This window comes from Uloborus diversus, chromosome 4 (assembly GCF_026930045.1).
Source record: "Uloborus diversus isolate 005 chromosome 4, Udiv.v.3.1, whole genome shotgun sequence".
Lineage (NCBI taxonomy): Eukaryota > Metazoa > Arthropoda > Arachnida > Araneae > Uloboridae > Uloborus > Uloborus diversus.
In genome coordinates, this window is record NC_072734.1 from 104,971,848 (window position 1) to 104,989,910 (window position 18,063).

Sequence of the window (18,063 nt, forward strand, 5' to 3'; positions counted from 1 at the left end):
AGAAAGAATCAGTTTAAGACAGAAAAAGGTCATTATACGATAAAAGAAGAGAGAGATGCGAACATTACAGGAAAGTCATATGTCCACAGGGTTAAAGCATATTGGCTTATAATTTCATTTTTAAATTATTAGTTGAAAATTCGACAAAAAAAAATAAAACAAATGCTGAATACATTGAAAGCAAAAAATGTCAGAAAATAGAACGAAAAAGAAAACTGAAGTTTCTAATCAGCTACATGTATATTTTTGTTTCTGTAAAACTTTCAACCGCCGTTTAGAGGTTTATTTATGACAAGACATTGATAGAAAAGAATTTTACTTAAAATACTGAAAACACATGCATCAGCAGCTAGTTAAAGAACGCGGGATTTAAGGAATGTCTTTTTGTCACACGGTAAAGATAAAACATTAATTTTTTACAAGCTGTTCCTGCGTTGTGACAGAAAAAGATTTCCATCCCGCTTTGTTTACTTGAAAAAACTGTCATTCAGAAAAACTTTTACAGTTACAGTTTTAAACGAAAAACCTTCTGGGAAAAAAAGGTATAAAATATTTAGAAGAACATATAATATATAATACTTTTCAATCTTCTATTATTAGTAAAACAAGCTGTTCATGATTTTTCTGCTAGTTATTTCGGCAGATATAAATTTCTAAAAGGTAAACAATAACCGCTTATCCCCAACCGCAGTGTCATTATTTTCTCATTTTATAACAATGGTGCTAAACTGCTGTCGGAGTTAAAGAGCTGTTCGGCTAAATCCTACAAAGTAAAATGGATGTAGATTTTTCAATTGAAACATCTGATTTTTCTGATGATACTCAGTCCACACTTCCGAATGATGAGTCGAACCTTCCGGTTGCTTATATTCATAGTCAAGAATTCGAAATGCATTTAAATAAGCATCCTAGATTATATGGAGCGGTGAGGTTTCTTTGTTTATAAAATGTTGATTTATGTATGCTATGTTAACTGATTTTAATTATTTACTATAAATACCTTTCTTTGTTAATTATATTTAAATACACTGATAATAGTTAGCGTTATTTTTAGAGCAAAAAGTATTAAAACTTTTTAATTTGATTAAATGTGATTATCTGTGCATTATCGACTCTCTTATTTTTTAAAGGTTACGATTACGCATAACTTAATAAGAGCTTACAAACTTCTCAACAATGTGAGTGTCATTGCTCCAAAGTTTGCTACCATTGATGAACTGAAATCTTTTCATTCTGAGGAATATATTGACTTTCTATGCAAAGTTAATCAAATTTCAGAAGAAGAATTGCTTGAGGATGAAGAAGAAGAAATGGAAAAATTTGGAATTGGTATGTATTTGTTTTTAAAATCACAATATAGAATTTTAAAACTATTTATATGTTTCTACCATGGGCAGAGTTAAAGAGGGGAGAGACTTAAGGGGACTAAGCCCTTGCTAACAGGTCATTAGCCCCCCCCCCCCCCAAAAAAAAAAAAGAAAAAGTATGAACGAGGTTTAAAGGCTTCTTTCTACACATAATTAACTTTGATCTTCAAAAAATAACTTTCCTAAAAATTAAAAAAATTTTTGTTTTCCATTAACATTCTAAGAGGCTTTTCTCTTATTTCATGCCCTCTTAATTTTGCTTGATGATGTTTACAGTGTTGGATCTACAGGGACTCCTATCCCAGGCAGCATTTTCTGGGGGTCACAAACTGACCCCTCATTAAAAGACCAAAGAGAGTCTAAGATGATTAAAAATTATATTTTCTAACTATGATTCCTTGTTCACCTTTTTTGCATGCATAGCCTCATGTAGTACAGTACTCTCTTTGTAAAAACAGCAAATAATGCTTCTCTAATAATTCGTACACTGTACAGTTGTCATTAAATGAAAACTATTAAATTACATTAAGATTTTAAAAAAACTTTGTTGAATGAATACTGATCTATTGTATGTTTGTAGACCATTTTAAAATGAGAGAGATTATTATTAGAAAATATTGCTTTGCGGATGGAATAAATTAAAAGAATTAGGGAATATTGCTTTTCCAGTATTAATGATCTCATTCATACAGGTAATGTTGTGAGATCTGTTGTACAATGTACAGACAAGTAAAACTTAATATTTACTCAGTTTTATTGTAAATTTGCATTTTTTCCACAGGATATGATTGCCCTTTTATACCACATATATTTGATGCAGCTGCTATGATTGGTGGAGCCACAGTTACGGCTGCAAAAGCCTTACTTAGTGGTGATTATCAAATTGCAGTCAACTGGGGTGGAGGCTGGCATCATGCTAAAAAGTAAGACTCCTTGAATTATTTTTTCTCCTGTAAAATTTAACATTTATTGAAAATTTTTAAAACTTGACTTACAATCACAGCATAAACCTTTCTCGTCAATGAGAGGATCTCTGCCCCCAGCTATGTTATTTATGTTCTATACTGAGATGAGCCCAAAACAAAGTCAAAACTACAGTCTCTGGATATCATAACTGTGCTGTTGGTATTTGCTTGTTTTGTAACCCTTTCTACCTCTCAAAATACACTAATGTTTGAGAATTCGGTATTATTGAGATGGTGTGGGAATGTTTGATAACCAGTTTCTGATGGACATTGACAGAGCTAAGAATGATCACTAACCATGACCTCTGGGGCAGCCGGACCAGAGGTTGCTCGGCTCCTGGTCTGGATCGAGGAAGAGAACTTTCTTCAGAGCCCCATCCAACTGTTTGAACCACACATAGTGGTAGTTACAGAGAACCCTGGAGTATACTGAGGGGGATCAGAAGAAATAATGTTTAGAAATGTCCAAGAGCCTGTATTATTGAGATTATCTAACCAAGAGCTGATTAATGTAGGCTTGCGCTGAAATGTATTTCAGTAAAAATAGAGGAAGAGAGATTTGAAAAGTTGCACGAGTTCAATTGTTTGAAGGTAAAAAACAAAGATAAAACAAAATTTTATCAAGAAATTCAAGAGGTTTGATATTCTAAATAAAGTGGTTTTTTTTTTAATAAGGGTGTCAATGCAAAGTTATCATCTCAGTCTAAAATATTAAAAGCTTTTTATTGGGGCCTCAGACAATTGTATTTCAAAGAAAAATATTAGGAGAGAATTGAAATTTTCTGTATGGATACCATCCTCTTCCTCCTGAAAAAGAAGAAAGGTTTTTTTAAAAAGAAAACTAGAGGAGAACCTTTAAAAAGATAGGGACATAGCCAAAATTTAGGAGAGAGGTGGAGGGTCACCAAATTTAATTCCTTCCTTTTAAGCACCCAAAGACAGCTTAAAATTGCATTTTTAGAATTTCAATTTGAAAATTTTTCAGTAAAAATAGGGAAAGATGAGTAGATGAAATCCCCCCCCCCCACAAAAATGTAATTTTGCTGTTCCCCCCCCCCCTTACCACTGACTACCAGATGCTTAAACATAACAATGTTTTAAAGAACTAAATCTTACCCTTAAATACACATTTCTACATATTATGAATTTTTTTTTCTTCTGAAATGCTACAAACCTACTTTTGCTATAATTTAAGTTTTACTTCTTGGAAATCCCCCCTCCCTCCCACCCGCCCTATTAAAATTAGTTTGGGACTTGCTCAGGAATTTGCGCCATTCTTTGCAGCATCCTGCTGTTTCTGCTACTTAGGTTGCGAAAGACTGTTTTTCGAAATTCAATAGAAATTCTTCTTTGGTTTAGTAAAAAACTACTGTTATTTATTCGGTGTATAAGGAAGTAATCCGCTTTTAATGCCAGTTTTTTAGTTCTGTTGGTATAATAATCTTACATACCTTTTATCTTATTTTAAATCTTTGCACGACAGATTTTATTGCATAGTATATTTTATTTATTTATTTATTTATTTTTAAATTTCTTGAATGAAGTTTTATGTTCAATAACATCATCTTTAATAAGGTAAATAAGCTTACAAAAATGAATTTTAATTCTTTCAGAGACCAGGCTGATGGTTTCTGTTACGTCAATGACATTGTTTTGGGTATTCTACAGTTGCTGCAAAAATTCAAGAGAGTTCTTTACATAGATCTTGATCTCCATCATGGCGACGGTATTATTTATAATTTACTTCCCTTTTGTACCTTTAAAAAATAATTTTAAGACCTTAATCTGTAAAAAGTTGAACTAAGCAACTTAAATATTAAGTTTTTTCATTGAATGTATCCTTTTCCTTAGACATCAGTAGTTACAGGCAGTGACACAGCAAGAGGGGAGGTATTGCGGTCAAAACTGCCCAAAATCCTTGGCTTTAATGCATGTTACTAATCCTAATACAGTAGTTTACATGTAAGGGTGATCATGTTTCAATAGCTTTCAAAAAATTCCTCTCAGTATGTTTGTGGGTGAGTACATTTATGGAGGAACTCTAACTCAAAGAATTAAGCAAGCAATAGAACGAAGTTCAGTATATAGATCAACGTTGATAGGAACAGGTGCTAATTAGTTTTAGGCACATTTTTTGTTTTACTTTATTTTTTTACTTTAAAATACTGTCTTGTATTGTAAAACATAGTTATTAGTTAGAATACGGGACCTAAGCCATCCCGTATGGAAGTTCCCTGGGACGCGGGATAATTTTTCAAAATAAGGGACTTTCCCTTGAAATCTTGGACTTCTGGAAACCCTGTTACAGGTGTCATAAAATGCATGTATTGTTGTTCTAAACTTTTTTTTTGTATTGACAACAAATGTATTTTTATTGTAAGCAAAGCAAATAACTCATGCTTTAGTGTTTAAAAAAAATCAGAACATAAATTTTCTTTGGATGATATCTGATTTCAAGTGCCTTAAGTTAAATGTATAAAAATTGTTCCATAAGTTTTAGTCATGTTAATTTTTTTAATGTAACGAAAAGTTCATAAAAGCTAGGTTCCTATGTGCTTAGGATGAAAACATATGCATATGTTCAGTAGAACTCCTATATCCTGAACTCTGGCAATCCAAATTGCTGATTATCTGAATCACTTTCAGAATTTCTGAAAGAAAAAGACTGAAACATACTGCGATTTGATTTGCAGAAAAGAATTCTGTCGATATGCGTTCTTATCCGTTCTCTCCACGAAGCTAATGTAGGCTATACTTGAACATTGTTGAAATGAGGAGTCACCGTCTCATATCATTTTCAGTTCACTTCATATCAATACAGTTCTATTATTGGCTGCTGTCTGTTGCTAGGTGGCCATTCTTTTCATTTACTCAATTAAAAACTTTTTAAATGTTTTTTGTACATGTAGTTATTTATCCTAATATACCCTATTTAGCATAAAAAGTCCAATTATTCAAACAGGGTCCCATCCGAATTGATTCGAAAGCTTGGAATTTCTACTGTATCTTAATGTGATAGGATTGGCAACATTTCTTCAGCCAATTCTCGGATTCTCGGGGAATTAATCCTAACCACTGGTTGTGTCTCTTGATTGTGAAATATTTTATACTGGTTTATCTTTGAGAAGTGATTTGTGAGTAGAAAATTAATAAATGAATAAAAGATATAGCATCATTTAAAAAATAGTTTAATAATTTGGAGGACTTTAAAAAAAATTTTACTATCAACTCTAGTAAACAGTCATTTCTGAAGAAAAATAGATTGAAAAAAAATATGCTAATTGAAAAGATTTTTTTTCACAAAAACATCTGTTTTTTGCCACATCAATTATGATACCCAATGAATAATTGCATTAAGTGGTGTATAACTAACCATATAAAATGTTTTTAAACCTTTGTTTTTTATTGTATTTTGTAATAGTTTACTTATTTTCGTGTAGTTTTCTACATGTGCATAAACTATACCAAATGCACCTTTCGTTTCAAATGCTTAGTTATTTTTCATTTTTGAACAGGTGTAGAAGAAGCCTTTTCACACACCTCTAGAGTTTTATGTTTCTCAGTTCACAAACATGAAATTGGATTTTATCCTGGTATGTATTTTAATACAATTTGCATAGTAGATTTTCCATTTTTTCAGCAATAGGCATTGTTTGACATGCTTCCCATTCGTTGAAAAGTTTTTCACAATAGTTCAACCACCAAAATCATGTGCAAATTAATTAAATAGAATTTCTTCACATTCATATCAATCTTTTCCCCCACAAATTGCGGACCTAAAACTAAAATTAAAAAAAACCTGGACAGCCACTGAGGTTGCATTGTCTTTGCCAGGTGCTCAATGTTGCCAACATACTTTGTTACTTTGTATTTTACTCTTTTTTTGAATATTTTATTGATATTTAACTTTGTTCTGAACTGAATGCTTCTTTCACAGTTAAAAAAAAAAAAAAAAAAAAAAAACTGTTTTGATCAACATCTTTAATAGACCTGTTATCTAGATTTGAAACAATATGGTCAATAGCCTAATGCAGTGCTTCCCAAACTTTTCTTGACCGTGCCCGCCATCTAATATGTTGATGCCCCTTATTTTATATAAAATTCATATTACTTAAGGGGGGAAACCAGCTTAGACTGGTCAAAAAATCCATTTTTTTTAATGTCATAAAATGTTTGTAAAACTATTCAAGAATATGTTACCAAAATTTGCGTGAAAAATTCTGATAAGTTTCAATGCAATGAATGCTGAAAGTGACTGGAGATTCAAAAATGTTCACAGCATTTTTTTCAAAGGCGTTTTTCTTGAAACCACTTTTTTTGTTCTGGCGTGCATTCTAGCTCAAAAAGTTTTTGACCCATCGTTCGCAAAATTTGTGTGAATATTCTTTATACAATTATACTCTATATGAACTTAACTCTTTGGTGCAATTATGAATAAAAATATTTTTTTAATGCAATAACTGAAAAATCTTTTTTAGAAAAACATAGCTTACGATCAAAAACCTCAAAAATGTGTAACTTTCAACTTTTTTGACCACAATTAGGTTTGTATACTAGGGAAATATGTTGTTTATAAGAAAGTAAAACTAATGATTACAGGCAAAAGTTATGGCTTCGGTAATGCACACCAGCAACAAGCTCTGATGGCCACAGCCCGTAAACAGTAGCTTTTGAATCCACTAATTCTGGTGGAAATGACTTCAAAACATTATAAGGTGTACTTCAAAAGATAAATAAAATATCCACCAAGTTTAAAGAAATTCTATTATTTCTTTCTTGTAAAAAAAAATCAAGAGAAACACTAAAATTTCGGCCACCTAAACTGGTTTTCCCCCTTAAAACCAGGACTGTCATTTTAAATTTTTCCAGGGGGGGGAGGTCAAAAGGTATATACTCAAAGCATATTATATTAAAAAACACAAAACTCATGCCCACGTATCTGTACCTCACAGCCAGACTAACATAGGTCACCTTATTGCTACTTTGCAGGAGAGCGGAAAAACTTTTGTCTGGTGCGTACAAAGGATGAAGCTTGCGTTCTTTTATGCTGGTAAATAACTATTAAGGAGGGTTTTTTTTTAAATAGAATTACATTGTGATGACTCGATGTGGACTAAGATTCTACATGTAAAGTAGTGGTGCGACATTGATGGCAAAACAATGGAATATTGGAAGTTGGAAATTAAAACATCGATGGTATTGATACATCGACCAAAAAACATCGATGTTTCCGAACATCGATGTTTTAAAACATCGATCTTTTTGTCAATATTTAACATACATTTTTTTAGTATACTACACTACAAACTTACATAGATGATAAGCTCTAACAAATGGATTAGGGAATCTTCTTAATGGATCAGGGAATTCTTTTGGCATTACGTCTAATTTAAGCAATACAAAAGAATACGAACCCCACGAATATATTGAACTACTGAACTGCAAGTCACAAATACAATTTAATAGGAATAATTTCGCAACATCTTGGTACTATAATAAGACAAAAAATGATAATAAGACATGCAACAATTAATACAGACTAGTTAAATCTGTGAAAAATTATATCATAGCACTTACAAACAGTTGTATGATGAGAAAGAGTTGTGAAAATTATATTAAAAGTACAAAATTAATTCTGACAATTATTATTAAGAGCAAGAAATATGTTTTGAACTGTTAGTGCATTATAATTAAACACAAATTGTGAGTAATTGTGGGATGGCTTGTTGAGGGTAGACGCAGTGGCGGACACAAGTGAGGGGGTCATACCCCCCCCCCCCCAACCATCCGCAACAATATTTAAATGTTTGCTCGAAAAAATAAAAAACTTGAGCGAAACCGTAAGTAGTGTATACAAGGAGGAGGGGGGATCATGGGGGTCATGACCCCCTCCTCTCATCAAAATCTGCAGCAATACTTTGTAATCTGTCTCAAGGTTCATTGCATTTGAATAGTGAAAATGACTGCTTGAAAAAAAAAGTCGGACCGAAACCATAATAAGAAACAGTAAATAGTTCTCGATTTTTTTTGGGGGGGGGAGAGGGGTATTAACTGTCACTTTTCTATTTATAGCATATGTATTTAAAATATGTAGACAGTAAAGATAGCTTTTCTTGAGACAGCTAGTCTGCGGCGCTGTCAGGAGGAAAAACTAATTAAAGTTCTTGGTGGACCTCACAAATGTGTCTTGGTTGAGTCAAATTAGAAAGCATATTTAAGTAAATCATTAACATTTATTAGTACTAAAAATACAACATGTTAACAAGAAAAAAGGCTTCTTAAAAATATATTATTCTTGTAGAATCCTATCCAGCATCAATAAAAATATTGCAGGGAACATGAACAATAAATAGAATAGTTATACCACAGGTGCTCCTAAAAAAGTTCATCTCGATAATGGAAAAACAGTCCAGCGATCACGAATCATCTTCCGCCAGTTGATTCCAAACGAAGACTTGAAACATCCACATAAAGCCGGCCGGCCCAATTCATTCGGCATGTAGATCAAGTGGAACGCTATTCCATCATCAACAGGACGATAGATCCAAGGGCTGGTAGCCCACTACAACAACTTATGCCGGAGGAGACATCCTGGTAATGGTAGCAGGGAGAGAGAGATCGATGGACAGATGTCCACCGCTTAAATACTGCTTCGATGACGTTCCACGCAATTTACATATTCTTTGTTGCAAGTTCGATGAAATTCACTAAGAAAACTCAAAAAAATATTTTTGGCAACACTTAATTTCGTTGAAACCGTTACATTGACGGACAAGATTTTTTTCACTGTGATTTTTAACTGAACCGTCAATCAAGCACCGCGCGGTTTGTTTACCTTTCACTTACTACGCATGCAGGAAAGAACGAAAGTTTTGGGACTGTATTTAATTAGTGCGGCGTCAAGATATGGAGAGTCCCCTCACATAAAAATAGGTAAGTATTATTAATATCATTTCCCCAGTACCGGAAAGTCAAGAAAACAAATAAAAAAATATCAAATATTTTGACAGTTCATGAGCCAGTATAATGAAAAGTAATAAAGAAGTGTCTGACGCCCGTTTGCGTTTTATAAGCAACAAATTTAATCAACGATAGTTTTTGTAAAACCATATCCAAAGCTTCAGGCATCGCTTCAATCGATAAAACATTTGAGTCCATAAATATTTTTTTTTTCTGTAAAGTCGCTATAGATTAGAATTTCTTTTTGTTGTAATTTTTAGATAGTTCAGTTTTTAGTCGTCTGAGTTTATTTTTAAATGTGCTGTAAATAGTTTATTAGTTTAAATCAGTGTTTAGGATTTATTATCGTGCAAGAAATGTAAACTTTGATTGTCGTGTTAGTGCAAAACCTCATTATCAGTGGCGCATACAGGAATTTTGCAAGGGGAGGGTCCAAAAGCGAAAACCTCATTCTCATAAAATACCCCAATACGCCGTCAAACATATTGACTTGATTTTATCGTTTCTCGAGAATGAAAAACAGTTAAAAATAAACTATTGAATAAATAATTAGCTTTAATTAATGAACTATCTTCTTTAATATATTATCTTTACTAATAATAAAGCTGAAAGTCTCTCTGTCTGAAGGATGTCTGGATCTCTGTAACACGCTTAGTGCCTAGACCGTTCTGCCGATTTTCATGAAATTTGGCACAAAGTTAGTTTGTAGCATGAAAGTGTGCACCTCAAAGTGATTTTTCAAAAATTCGTTTTTGTTCTTTTTCTATTCCAGTTTAAGATCATTTTCCCGAGCAAAATTATAACACGGACGAGTAAATTACCAAGTTATCAAAACGTGGACCCGTAACATGGGCAAGCCAATTGGCAAGAAATTCATCATACATTATTTGTAAATATACAGGTGAACCAAAAGACTTTTTAAATTTTACTACGGGCAAAGCCGTGAGGGTGCCACTAGTACTAATAATAAAGCTGAAAGTCTCTCTGTCTGGATGTCCGAAGGATGTCTGGATCTCTGTGACGCGCACAGCGCCTAGACCGTTCGGCCGATTTTCATGAAGTTTGGCACAAAGTTAGTTTGTAGCATGGGAGTGTGCACCTCGAAGCGATTTTTCGAAAATTCTGTGTGGTTCTTTTTCCATTCCAATTTTAAAAACAAAATTACCATGAGATGTTACGTGGAACCGTAACATGGGCACAAGCCATTTGGTGAGATACAAAATTATCATAACGTGGAACCATAACATGAGTACAAGCCAATTGGCGAGAAAATTCACCATACATTATTTGTAAATATACAGGCAAACCAAAAGACCTTTTAATTTTTCTATTACGGGCAAAGCCGTGCGTGTGCCACTAGTACTTAAATACCAGAAAGCAAAATAATATACTCATTAACTTTTCTCATAATTAAAAAAATGGATTCAGAAAAGCAAATTCATCGTTGCAGAAGCACCATATGATTAATAAGAAGTTCATAAAATGTCACTTGATGTGATCTGTTATTACAAAACTGGAAACATGGTTATTATAGTGTATTCATTTATAATCACCATTCTGCTTGTTATAGGCAAATTGTTAAAGGAAAAATGCTCAATATTTTTTAAAAGTCTTTTAACATGAGGATTTTATTTTTTACTTATTAGAGCTTAGATTATTGTTACCTTTTGTTTGAAAGCAGTTTCAGAAATTTTTCTTACCAAAAACCATAAGTTTATTCATGGAGGAGGGGTGAGGGTCACTCTTTAGCATGAGCCCCCCTAAAATGTTAGTCTGTATCTGCTCCTGGGTAGACGATAAGTAACCCCCAATATTTGGTGTTTAAGCGCATTTCTCTTTTCGCTGACTATTCCACCAGGCACAGAAAAAACGGAAGTCGCCATCACTATCAAATACTTCGACACAACTTTTAACAGTTCTGAATTTGTACAGTTATAATATGCACCGCAGTAATATATAGGATTCTCTTTTAGTTTAAGAATTGGAGTCTTAAAATCGACTGCAAGTTCTGGCAACAGACTACCAGTGTGGAGTTCTTCCAATAACTTTGACTTCTTCCTCACCCTGCAGTTATCTTTTACCATCTTGTAGTGATCTTCCCAAAAATCATCCTTTACACAGAAAAATCGATATTTTTAAATGTGCGCAAATAAATGAAATTTTTGGAGCAATTCCATACGTAAACTTAATTACCTAGCAAGAAAATTGGAGCAAATTTTACTGTAATTTTTAATTATAATACAAAAACATCAACATCGAAAAAACATCGAAACCAAAACATTGATGCTCCGAAAACATCGAAAGTAAAACATCGATGTTTCCAAAACATCGACATCGATGTCGCACCCCTAATGTAAAGCAGTAATAACCTGAAAATTGCCATTTTTGGACTTAAGTAAGTTTGGCTCTGAGGTACAGATGTACGGAAATGCATTGATTTCTCAAAGCTGGGGGGGGGGGCAGTAATTGCCCCTCCTGACCCCTCTTAAATGACAAGCCTGCTTCAAACATAAATCCTTTTCAACTTGAAAAAACCTAAAATACAGTAACTTGGTTCAAACAAGCTATCAAACAACTTCTTAAATTTCAACAAAGTGAAAACGGCTGGTAATAGAAAAAAGGATATTTCTCTAAGTTAAAGCAATTAATAACTCATTAGCCCCTGAAAAATCAAAATGCTCTCTTTTGTGGCATTTGCCCCTTTGTGAAGACACACCAGCTGGTGTAATGATTTTTGGAAATGACTTTCGGGTCTAATTGCTTACTAATTCCACTGTTCATCAGTTCCATTATCTAAGGACATTTTGTGAATTTCTTCACTAGTCAATTTGTTGACAGTCGTCAATTTGTCTCGAAGTAAATGACTTGCTGACATTGTCGGCGGTTAAATGAAATTTTTGATGCACATGTAAATTTATTTATTTAGTGTTTAGTCAAAAGACTATGTCTCATGAGAAATGTAGAAATTTAATATAGCAATGTCTTAGTTAAAAATTTGACTAACTAGAATGAGAGAAATTGTCTGGTTTTATGAGTTTGGCTGTCCAAATTTTTGATGCTTCACTGTAAAATAATTTTATGTTCAGCTGTTCAGTTTTATCCATATTTAGATTCAATATTTATGTTTTATGTAGGCACAGGACTTCTAAATGACATTGGGTATGGAAAAGGTAAACATTATACAATTAATGTACCTCTTTATGATGGAATTCAGGATGCTCAGTATTTGGAATTAATCATACCGTAAGTTTATTTGTTTTCACTTTCATTGAAAAGATTTTCTCTCAGCTTTGCTTTTAATCTTGTTTCCAAAATTTTTGTGAAGTTTCAATTTTTTTAGGTAGCTTTCACATATAGTTTAAAATTTTCTCTATTATTTTTTTCCTTCATCTATTGTCATTATGTGCTTCAACTAAAGTAATAATCATTCAACCATGATTTTTTCTTTTCTTATTTTTATCTTTATTGCGTTCTTAAATTGGAAATGTTATAGAACTATTTAATGATAATAATAATACCAAAACAAATATTCATATCTTTATCCTTTAACTTTAGTAGCATTAATTCCTCAACATTGTGCATAACATAATTCTGGCTTAATATGTTAAAGGGATAACAATTTAAAAATTGACAGAAGTGACAAACAAGCATTGTTAACAAGTTTCAAAAACTCTTTCTTAAGTTTTTAATGACATAAATCAGGCGAACAGTTGTTTGATAATTTAATTGTACTTGCTTTAGTAAAATTAATGCTATTTAAGCAGCTTATTGCAAAAATATTGCATACACTCGTATTAGGGATACAAGGACCCTCTTTCCAATAAGAATGATAAAGTTTTGATCTTTAGACTTTTTAACAGCTGTCACTAGTGAAGCCTTTCATGAAACTTTTCTTGGGTGATTGCTGTTTAGCTTCTTAGATAATTGCTGCTTAGTGTTGGAAGCTCAAGACATTTTTAGCATGAAAAAGGGGCCACCTTGAAAACTGTGAATGTAATATTCTTGTAATTTTATGCTTTAAAATAATAAGCTAGACTTTATCATTTATTTGTACTTCACCATATTTATTACTTAACTATTGTATTATCTGATGATTTGTGTGTGTGTGAACATCAAAAGCTTAATCTTAGGTAAAAAAAATATACATCAAAATATTACAAAAGGGAAAAATACTGAATAAAAAAAGTAGTTAAAAGTTTTGAAAACTCATAATGCTAAGTGCATTAATCAGGTCCTGTGGCAGAGCCCACTTTTCCTGATATTGTTGCTTATCAGCTGACGTACATTCTATAACCATTCTTGATTATTTCATTTTGTCTATTTAAGCATATTCTAAGTGAAAAGCTTTAATACTACCATCTTATTTTCATGCTTTGCTTAAAAAAAGAAAGAAAAAGAAAATAAACATATCTAATAATATAAAATGCTTTCAGATTGCTCTCAAAAACGTACAAGAAATTCCAACCTGATGTCATTGTGTGCCAGTGTGGAGCAGACACTCTTGCTGGTGATCCTTTTGCAGCTTTTAATCTTACCTTAAAAGCCCCAGGAGAGTGCATCAAACTTTTCAAATCCTGGAACTTGCCATTATTAGCTTTGGGTGGAGGTATGAAATGTATATTTTTAGTCTCTGCTTTTTTCCTTGTGTTGACATTCTTATTCATTTTATTATTTTAGATTTTGTAATGACAATTTAATGAATATGAGAACTGAGACTATTAATGCTTGAAAGCCATGATCCATTTGGGCTGTGCCATCTTTTCTTTACATGCAGGCTTACCCAAACAAGGCCAGGTTGTCGTAAGGGTTAGGAGGCCCCATGCCATTAAAAAGAGAAATTTTAGAAATAAATATACTCTAAAAAGCTCCACATTGTTTTATACTCCTTTTCCCTAAACATTTCGAATTCTTGCTATATCTAAGCTTAAAACATGGCAAGCAAATTGTTAACCAGAAACATCATGAATGTACAAACTCTGAAAATAGTTACAATAAACTCCTGATCATCTTGGTAATTGTGGGTATGGTAACCGTGGAGAAACAAATACTGTCGATAATCCACAAAATAGGTAAAAAATAATGCTAAATAATGCTAGTGTATGCAAAAGCATTAAAAAATCAATGATACTCTCATACATTCTAACTATAGCAAAAAAAAAACAAAAAACTATAACAGTGTCTGCAAGAAATGTACGTAAAAGTTAGATAAGGATTGTTTGTTATTGCAAACGAATTACACATATACGCAAGCAAATTAAACTATCAGATTAGGCTAGATTACACTAAAAAGGTATAGAGGTTGGGAGGAGAATTGTTTTGAACAAAATTTGTCTAGTCACTTGTTTATTGCACTCAAGTAGTTTAGATCTAAAAATCAGTATATAGTGTACATCTAAATCTGTAAGTAAAGTGTTGATTTAAAAACCAGGTTTCAGTGACCTTGGAAAGTTAAATGTCATTGGAAAGGAGAGGGAAGAAAGAATTATTATTGTCTAAAAGTAGATTTTTCACTTGTTAAGTTAAATTAGGCAAATTTATCTACATTCGGTAAATTATTGCTGGAAAAAAAATGAATATAGGAAGAAGTCGCCCACGAAAAATCTAGAGTTTACTGTACATTATTATTTAATGAATTCGCCTCAAAGCTAATGATTTAAGTTTCCTTAAATTAAGTCATATGCATTTTGTTTTCAAAATAAAGTGATGTAGTTTATAATTTCCAAGATATCAATGGTGTTAAAAATATTAAATATAGGTACTCTCACAAGGTCACAAGGAGTTTTTTTTAATGCATAGGAATAACTTTCAATTCTATCATTAATTACTAGGTAAGTTTTTGACTGCATTAATTTATCACAGGAAAATGTATAATTTTGGACACACAGCAGTGTGTCAGCCAAGTTCGGAAATCAGGCAACACATCTGCCAGTATGTATCTTACACAAACCATTTCAAGCTACTTTTGACCCCCTCATTTCTCAAAAACTATTGAATCTACGTGCTTGAAATTTCGTATGTCTAATAGAGCTGCATAGAAGACCTATAATCCTAAATTTCATGAATGTACCTCTTATAGTTATGGAATTATTAAGATCTGAAAATGTCATTTTTTACAATGACTGACTGACTCACTCACTCATCAAAATGTTTAGGAACTTCCAAGTATCTCACATACTTGAAATTTGGCGTAAAGATAAATTTTCATGCATATGTAAAGGGAAAAATCTAAAAAGTCAGAAAATTACATTAAAATAGCAAAAAACTACGCTATTTTTTATGAGCATCACGGCATAATCACTTCACCCCGCGATTGCAAAATATTTCGCCAAATAAATCAAAACAAATGGGCTTGTCAAATGTTGCCAAAACAAGGTTGTTGAAGTTTTAAATTAACAATTTAATTTCTAACCAAAATGGGGCTTTAAACAATGCTTTAAGTTCCGCTAAAATGAAAAACGATCCATCAAATAATTAAAATTGCAAATCTAGAGCTAAGTGTTTAAAATCAAACGCTTTAAAATTTATAAAATTTTAAGTCTCAATTAAATACAAAATTTTACAGGGGGTGCAAAAATGGCAGGAATAATTTCAACAATTGAGAAATATTTTCGCCAATTCTACATAATTTACGATCTACGTTATGATAATCCCCCCCCCCCCCCCCAACAATAAAGAAATTCCAGACAGATTTTGAGATGGGTCTTGGCGATTTTCCTAATTGTCGACAAATCTGAGGACGCCAAAGACCAAGAGCAAAATTACTTTAGCCTTGCTGATAAATGGGAAAACAGACGATTATTGCCCAAAATTGGTGATCGCACCAAGTCCCCAGTTATCAAAATATCTTCAAAACTTCTAATAAAAAGAAACCTCAAACCATTGCACTGTAAAAGCAGGGAAAAAAAGGAAATCATGTATTTGTATATGCTTTTGCATTTATAATTGCCTAAATTAGGACATAACCTTTGATTTAGCTTTTCAAAAAGTAATGCTATTCCTGCAAAACATAAATGTGAAAAAGAAGCCAAGTTCGGTCGAAATGAGGTCCGGGGTAGACGGTATCACCAACAAAAAAAATCAGATTGAAACGGTTACCAAGTTCCACAGCAGTTCCTCATAGATGTTGGATTTTCCCATGTTCTTTAATTCATTTAGAAAACAATTTTTTACTTTCTTTGATATTGGATTTAATGCTTGGCAAGTTTGAAAAAAAAAAGTGATGACTAAAACTTGTCGCAAGTTTAAAATTCTTTATCAAAGAAATTAAAAAATTGTTTTATAAATGAATTGCAGAACATGGGAAAATCCAACATCTATGAGGAACTGCTGTAGAACTTGGTAACCGTTTCGATCTGAAATTTTTTTGTTGGTGACACCATCTACCCCGAACCTCACTTCGACTAAACTTGGCTTCTTTTTCACATTTATGTTTTGCTGGGATTTGAATTACTAAAATCACTCTTTTGATCTGATGAATTAGGTGGATATAATGCTGTCAACACAGCAAGATGTTGGACCTATTTGCTATCCATATTGCTAGATCAAACTGTAGAGTCAGACATTCCAGATCACAAGGTATTTATTTCAGTTAAATCATTTACATTTTTGTAAATATTGATTTCATACTCCCATTATTACAAAGAAATAATAATAAATTACCGTAAAATCCCGAAAGTAACCCCCCCTATTTTCAAAACAAAACTTGTTGATTTCAGAAGGGGGTGTTATAATCGAGATTTTTCTGAAAAATTAGTGAAAATAATTGTTTTTAGTAGTATTAATTTTAGAGTATAGAAAAGAAATAATAAGTAAATAAGAGTTAATATTAATGAAGAAAGAGAAATTAATTGATAAAAACTTGTCATAATTTTTTAGTAGTAATAAATTGCATGAGGGCGCACTTTTTTTTCGAAAGAAAGGATTTTGCACCTTAAGTTGGCAAAACCCATATAATTTATCGCTTGAAAATTCATTATGTACTGAAAGTAATAAGGTTACAGTAAAAGAAGTAAAATCTTAATGTTCTTGTTTCAGAAAAGAAGCGAAAATCGCAATCATGGCCGCAAATTCGTTACGAAGATTGTAATTTCGAAAACTGAGCTTTATAAAAATCGCGAACGCAAACACAGACAAATCTCTTACTCGATTTAGTAAAGTTTACATTTCTGATGATCCTAAACTCGTTCAATTACATTATTTCTCCTTTAAAAAAGGTTATTTTTAAGTTTCGCGCTACTTTTTAAGCAACACGTTTCCAAAATGGCGTCATGTTTTCAAAATGGCGCCGTGTTGAAGTTCGTTCAGTTTCACAAATCAGAACAAAAATGCTCCTTCCAAAATGAATAAAAAGCAGTACAACCGTATAAATTTCTTTTGTAATATTTATGAACAAAAAAAGGGCGCCCTTGCATCAAAAGGAGTCTAGACATTTTGGAAGGAATAAACTATGGAGACCATTTTTGTTTTCTTTAAATCATTGTGTTTTCTTTCTTTTTTTTTTTTTTTTTAGAAAAGCAAAACTGCACATGGAGGGGGAAACTAAACCTTTGTAAATGCTTTCCAAGTAAAGCAGAAAATGTTATCCTTTTTTTTGCAGGGAGTGGCAAATGAAGATGATCGGAAAAGTTTCAGGTGAAGGGGGGGGGGGGGGGGTATATTCAGGATTTTAAAGTGATTTCACTTTCCACAAAAAAGGGGGGGGGGGCTATAATCGATAGGGGGGTTACTTTCGGGATTTTACAGTACTGTATTTTCCTATATATAATCCGCAG

General features: G+C 32.5%; 1 protein-coding gene across 1 annotated transcript in view; it reads left to right on the top strand.

Annotated features, from left to right (window-relative positions):
* The first annotated feature begins 841 nt into the window (after nt 1–841).
* LOC129219664 (histone deacetylase 8-like) overlaps nt 842–18,063 on the top strand; it is a 30,107-nt gene continuing 12,885 nt past the window's right edge. The window contains exons 1-8 of the mRNA XM_054853941.1: nt 842–925; nt 1,131–1,329; nt 2,149–2,290; nt 3,946–4,058; nt 5,848–5,925; nt 12,427–12,535; nt 13,726–13,898; nt 16,773–16,867. Of these exons, the coding sequence (XP_054709916.1) occupies nt 890–925; nt 1,131–1,329; nt 2,149–2,290; nt 3,946–4,058; nt 5,848–5,925; nt 12,427–12,535; nt 13,726–13,898; nt 16,773–16,867 (945 nt within the window). The 5' untranslated portion in view covers nt 842–889. The remainder of the gene's footprint in view (nt 926–1,130; nt 1,330–2,148; nt 2,291–3,945; nt 4,059–5,847; nt 5,926–12,426; nt 12,536–13,725; nt 13,899–16,772; nt 16,868–18,063) is intronic.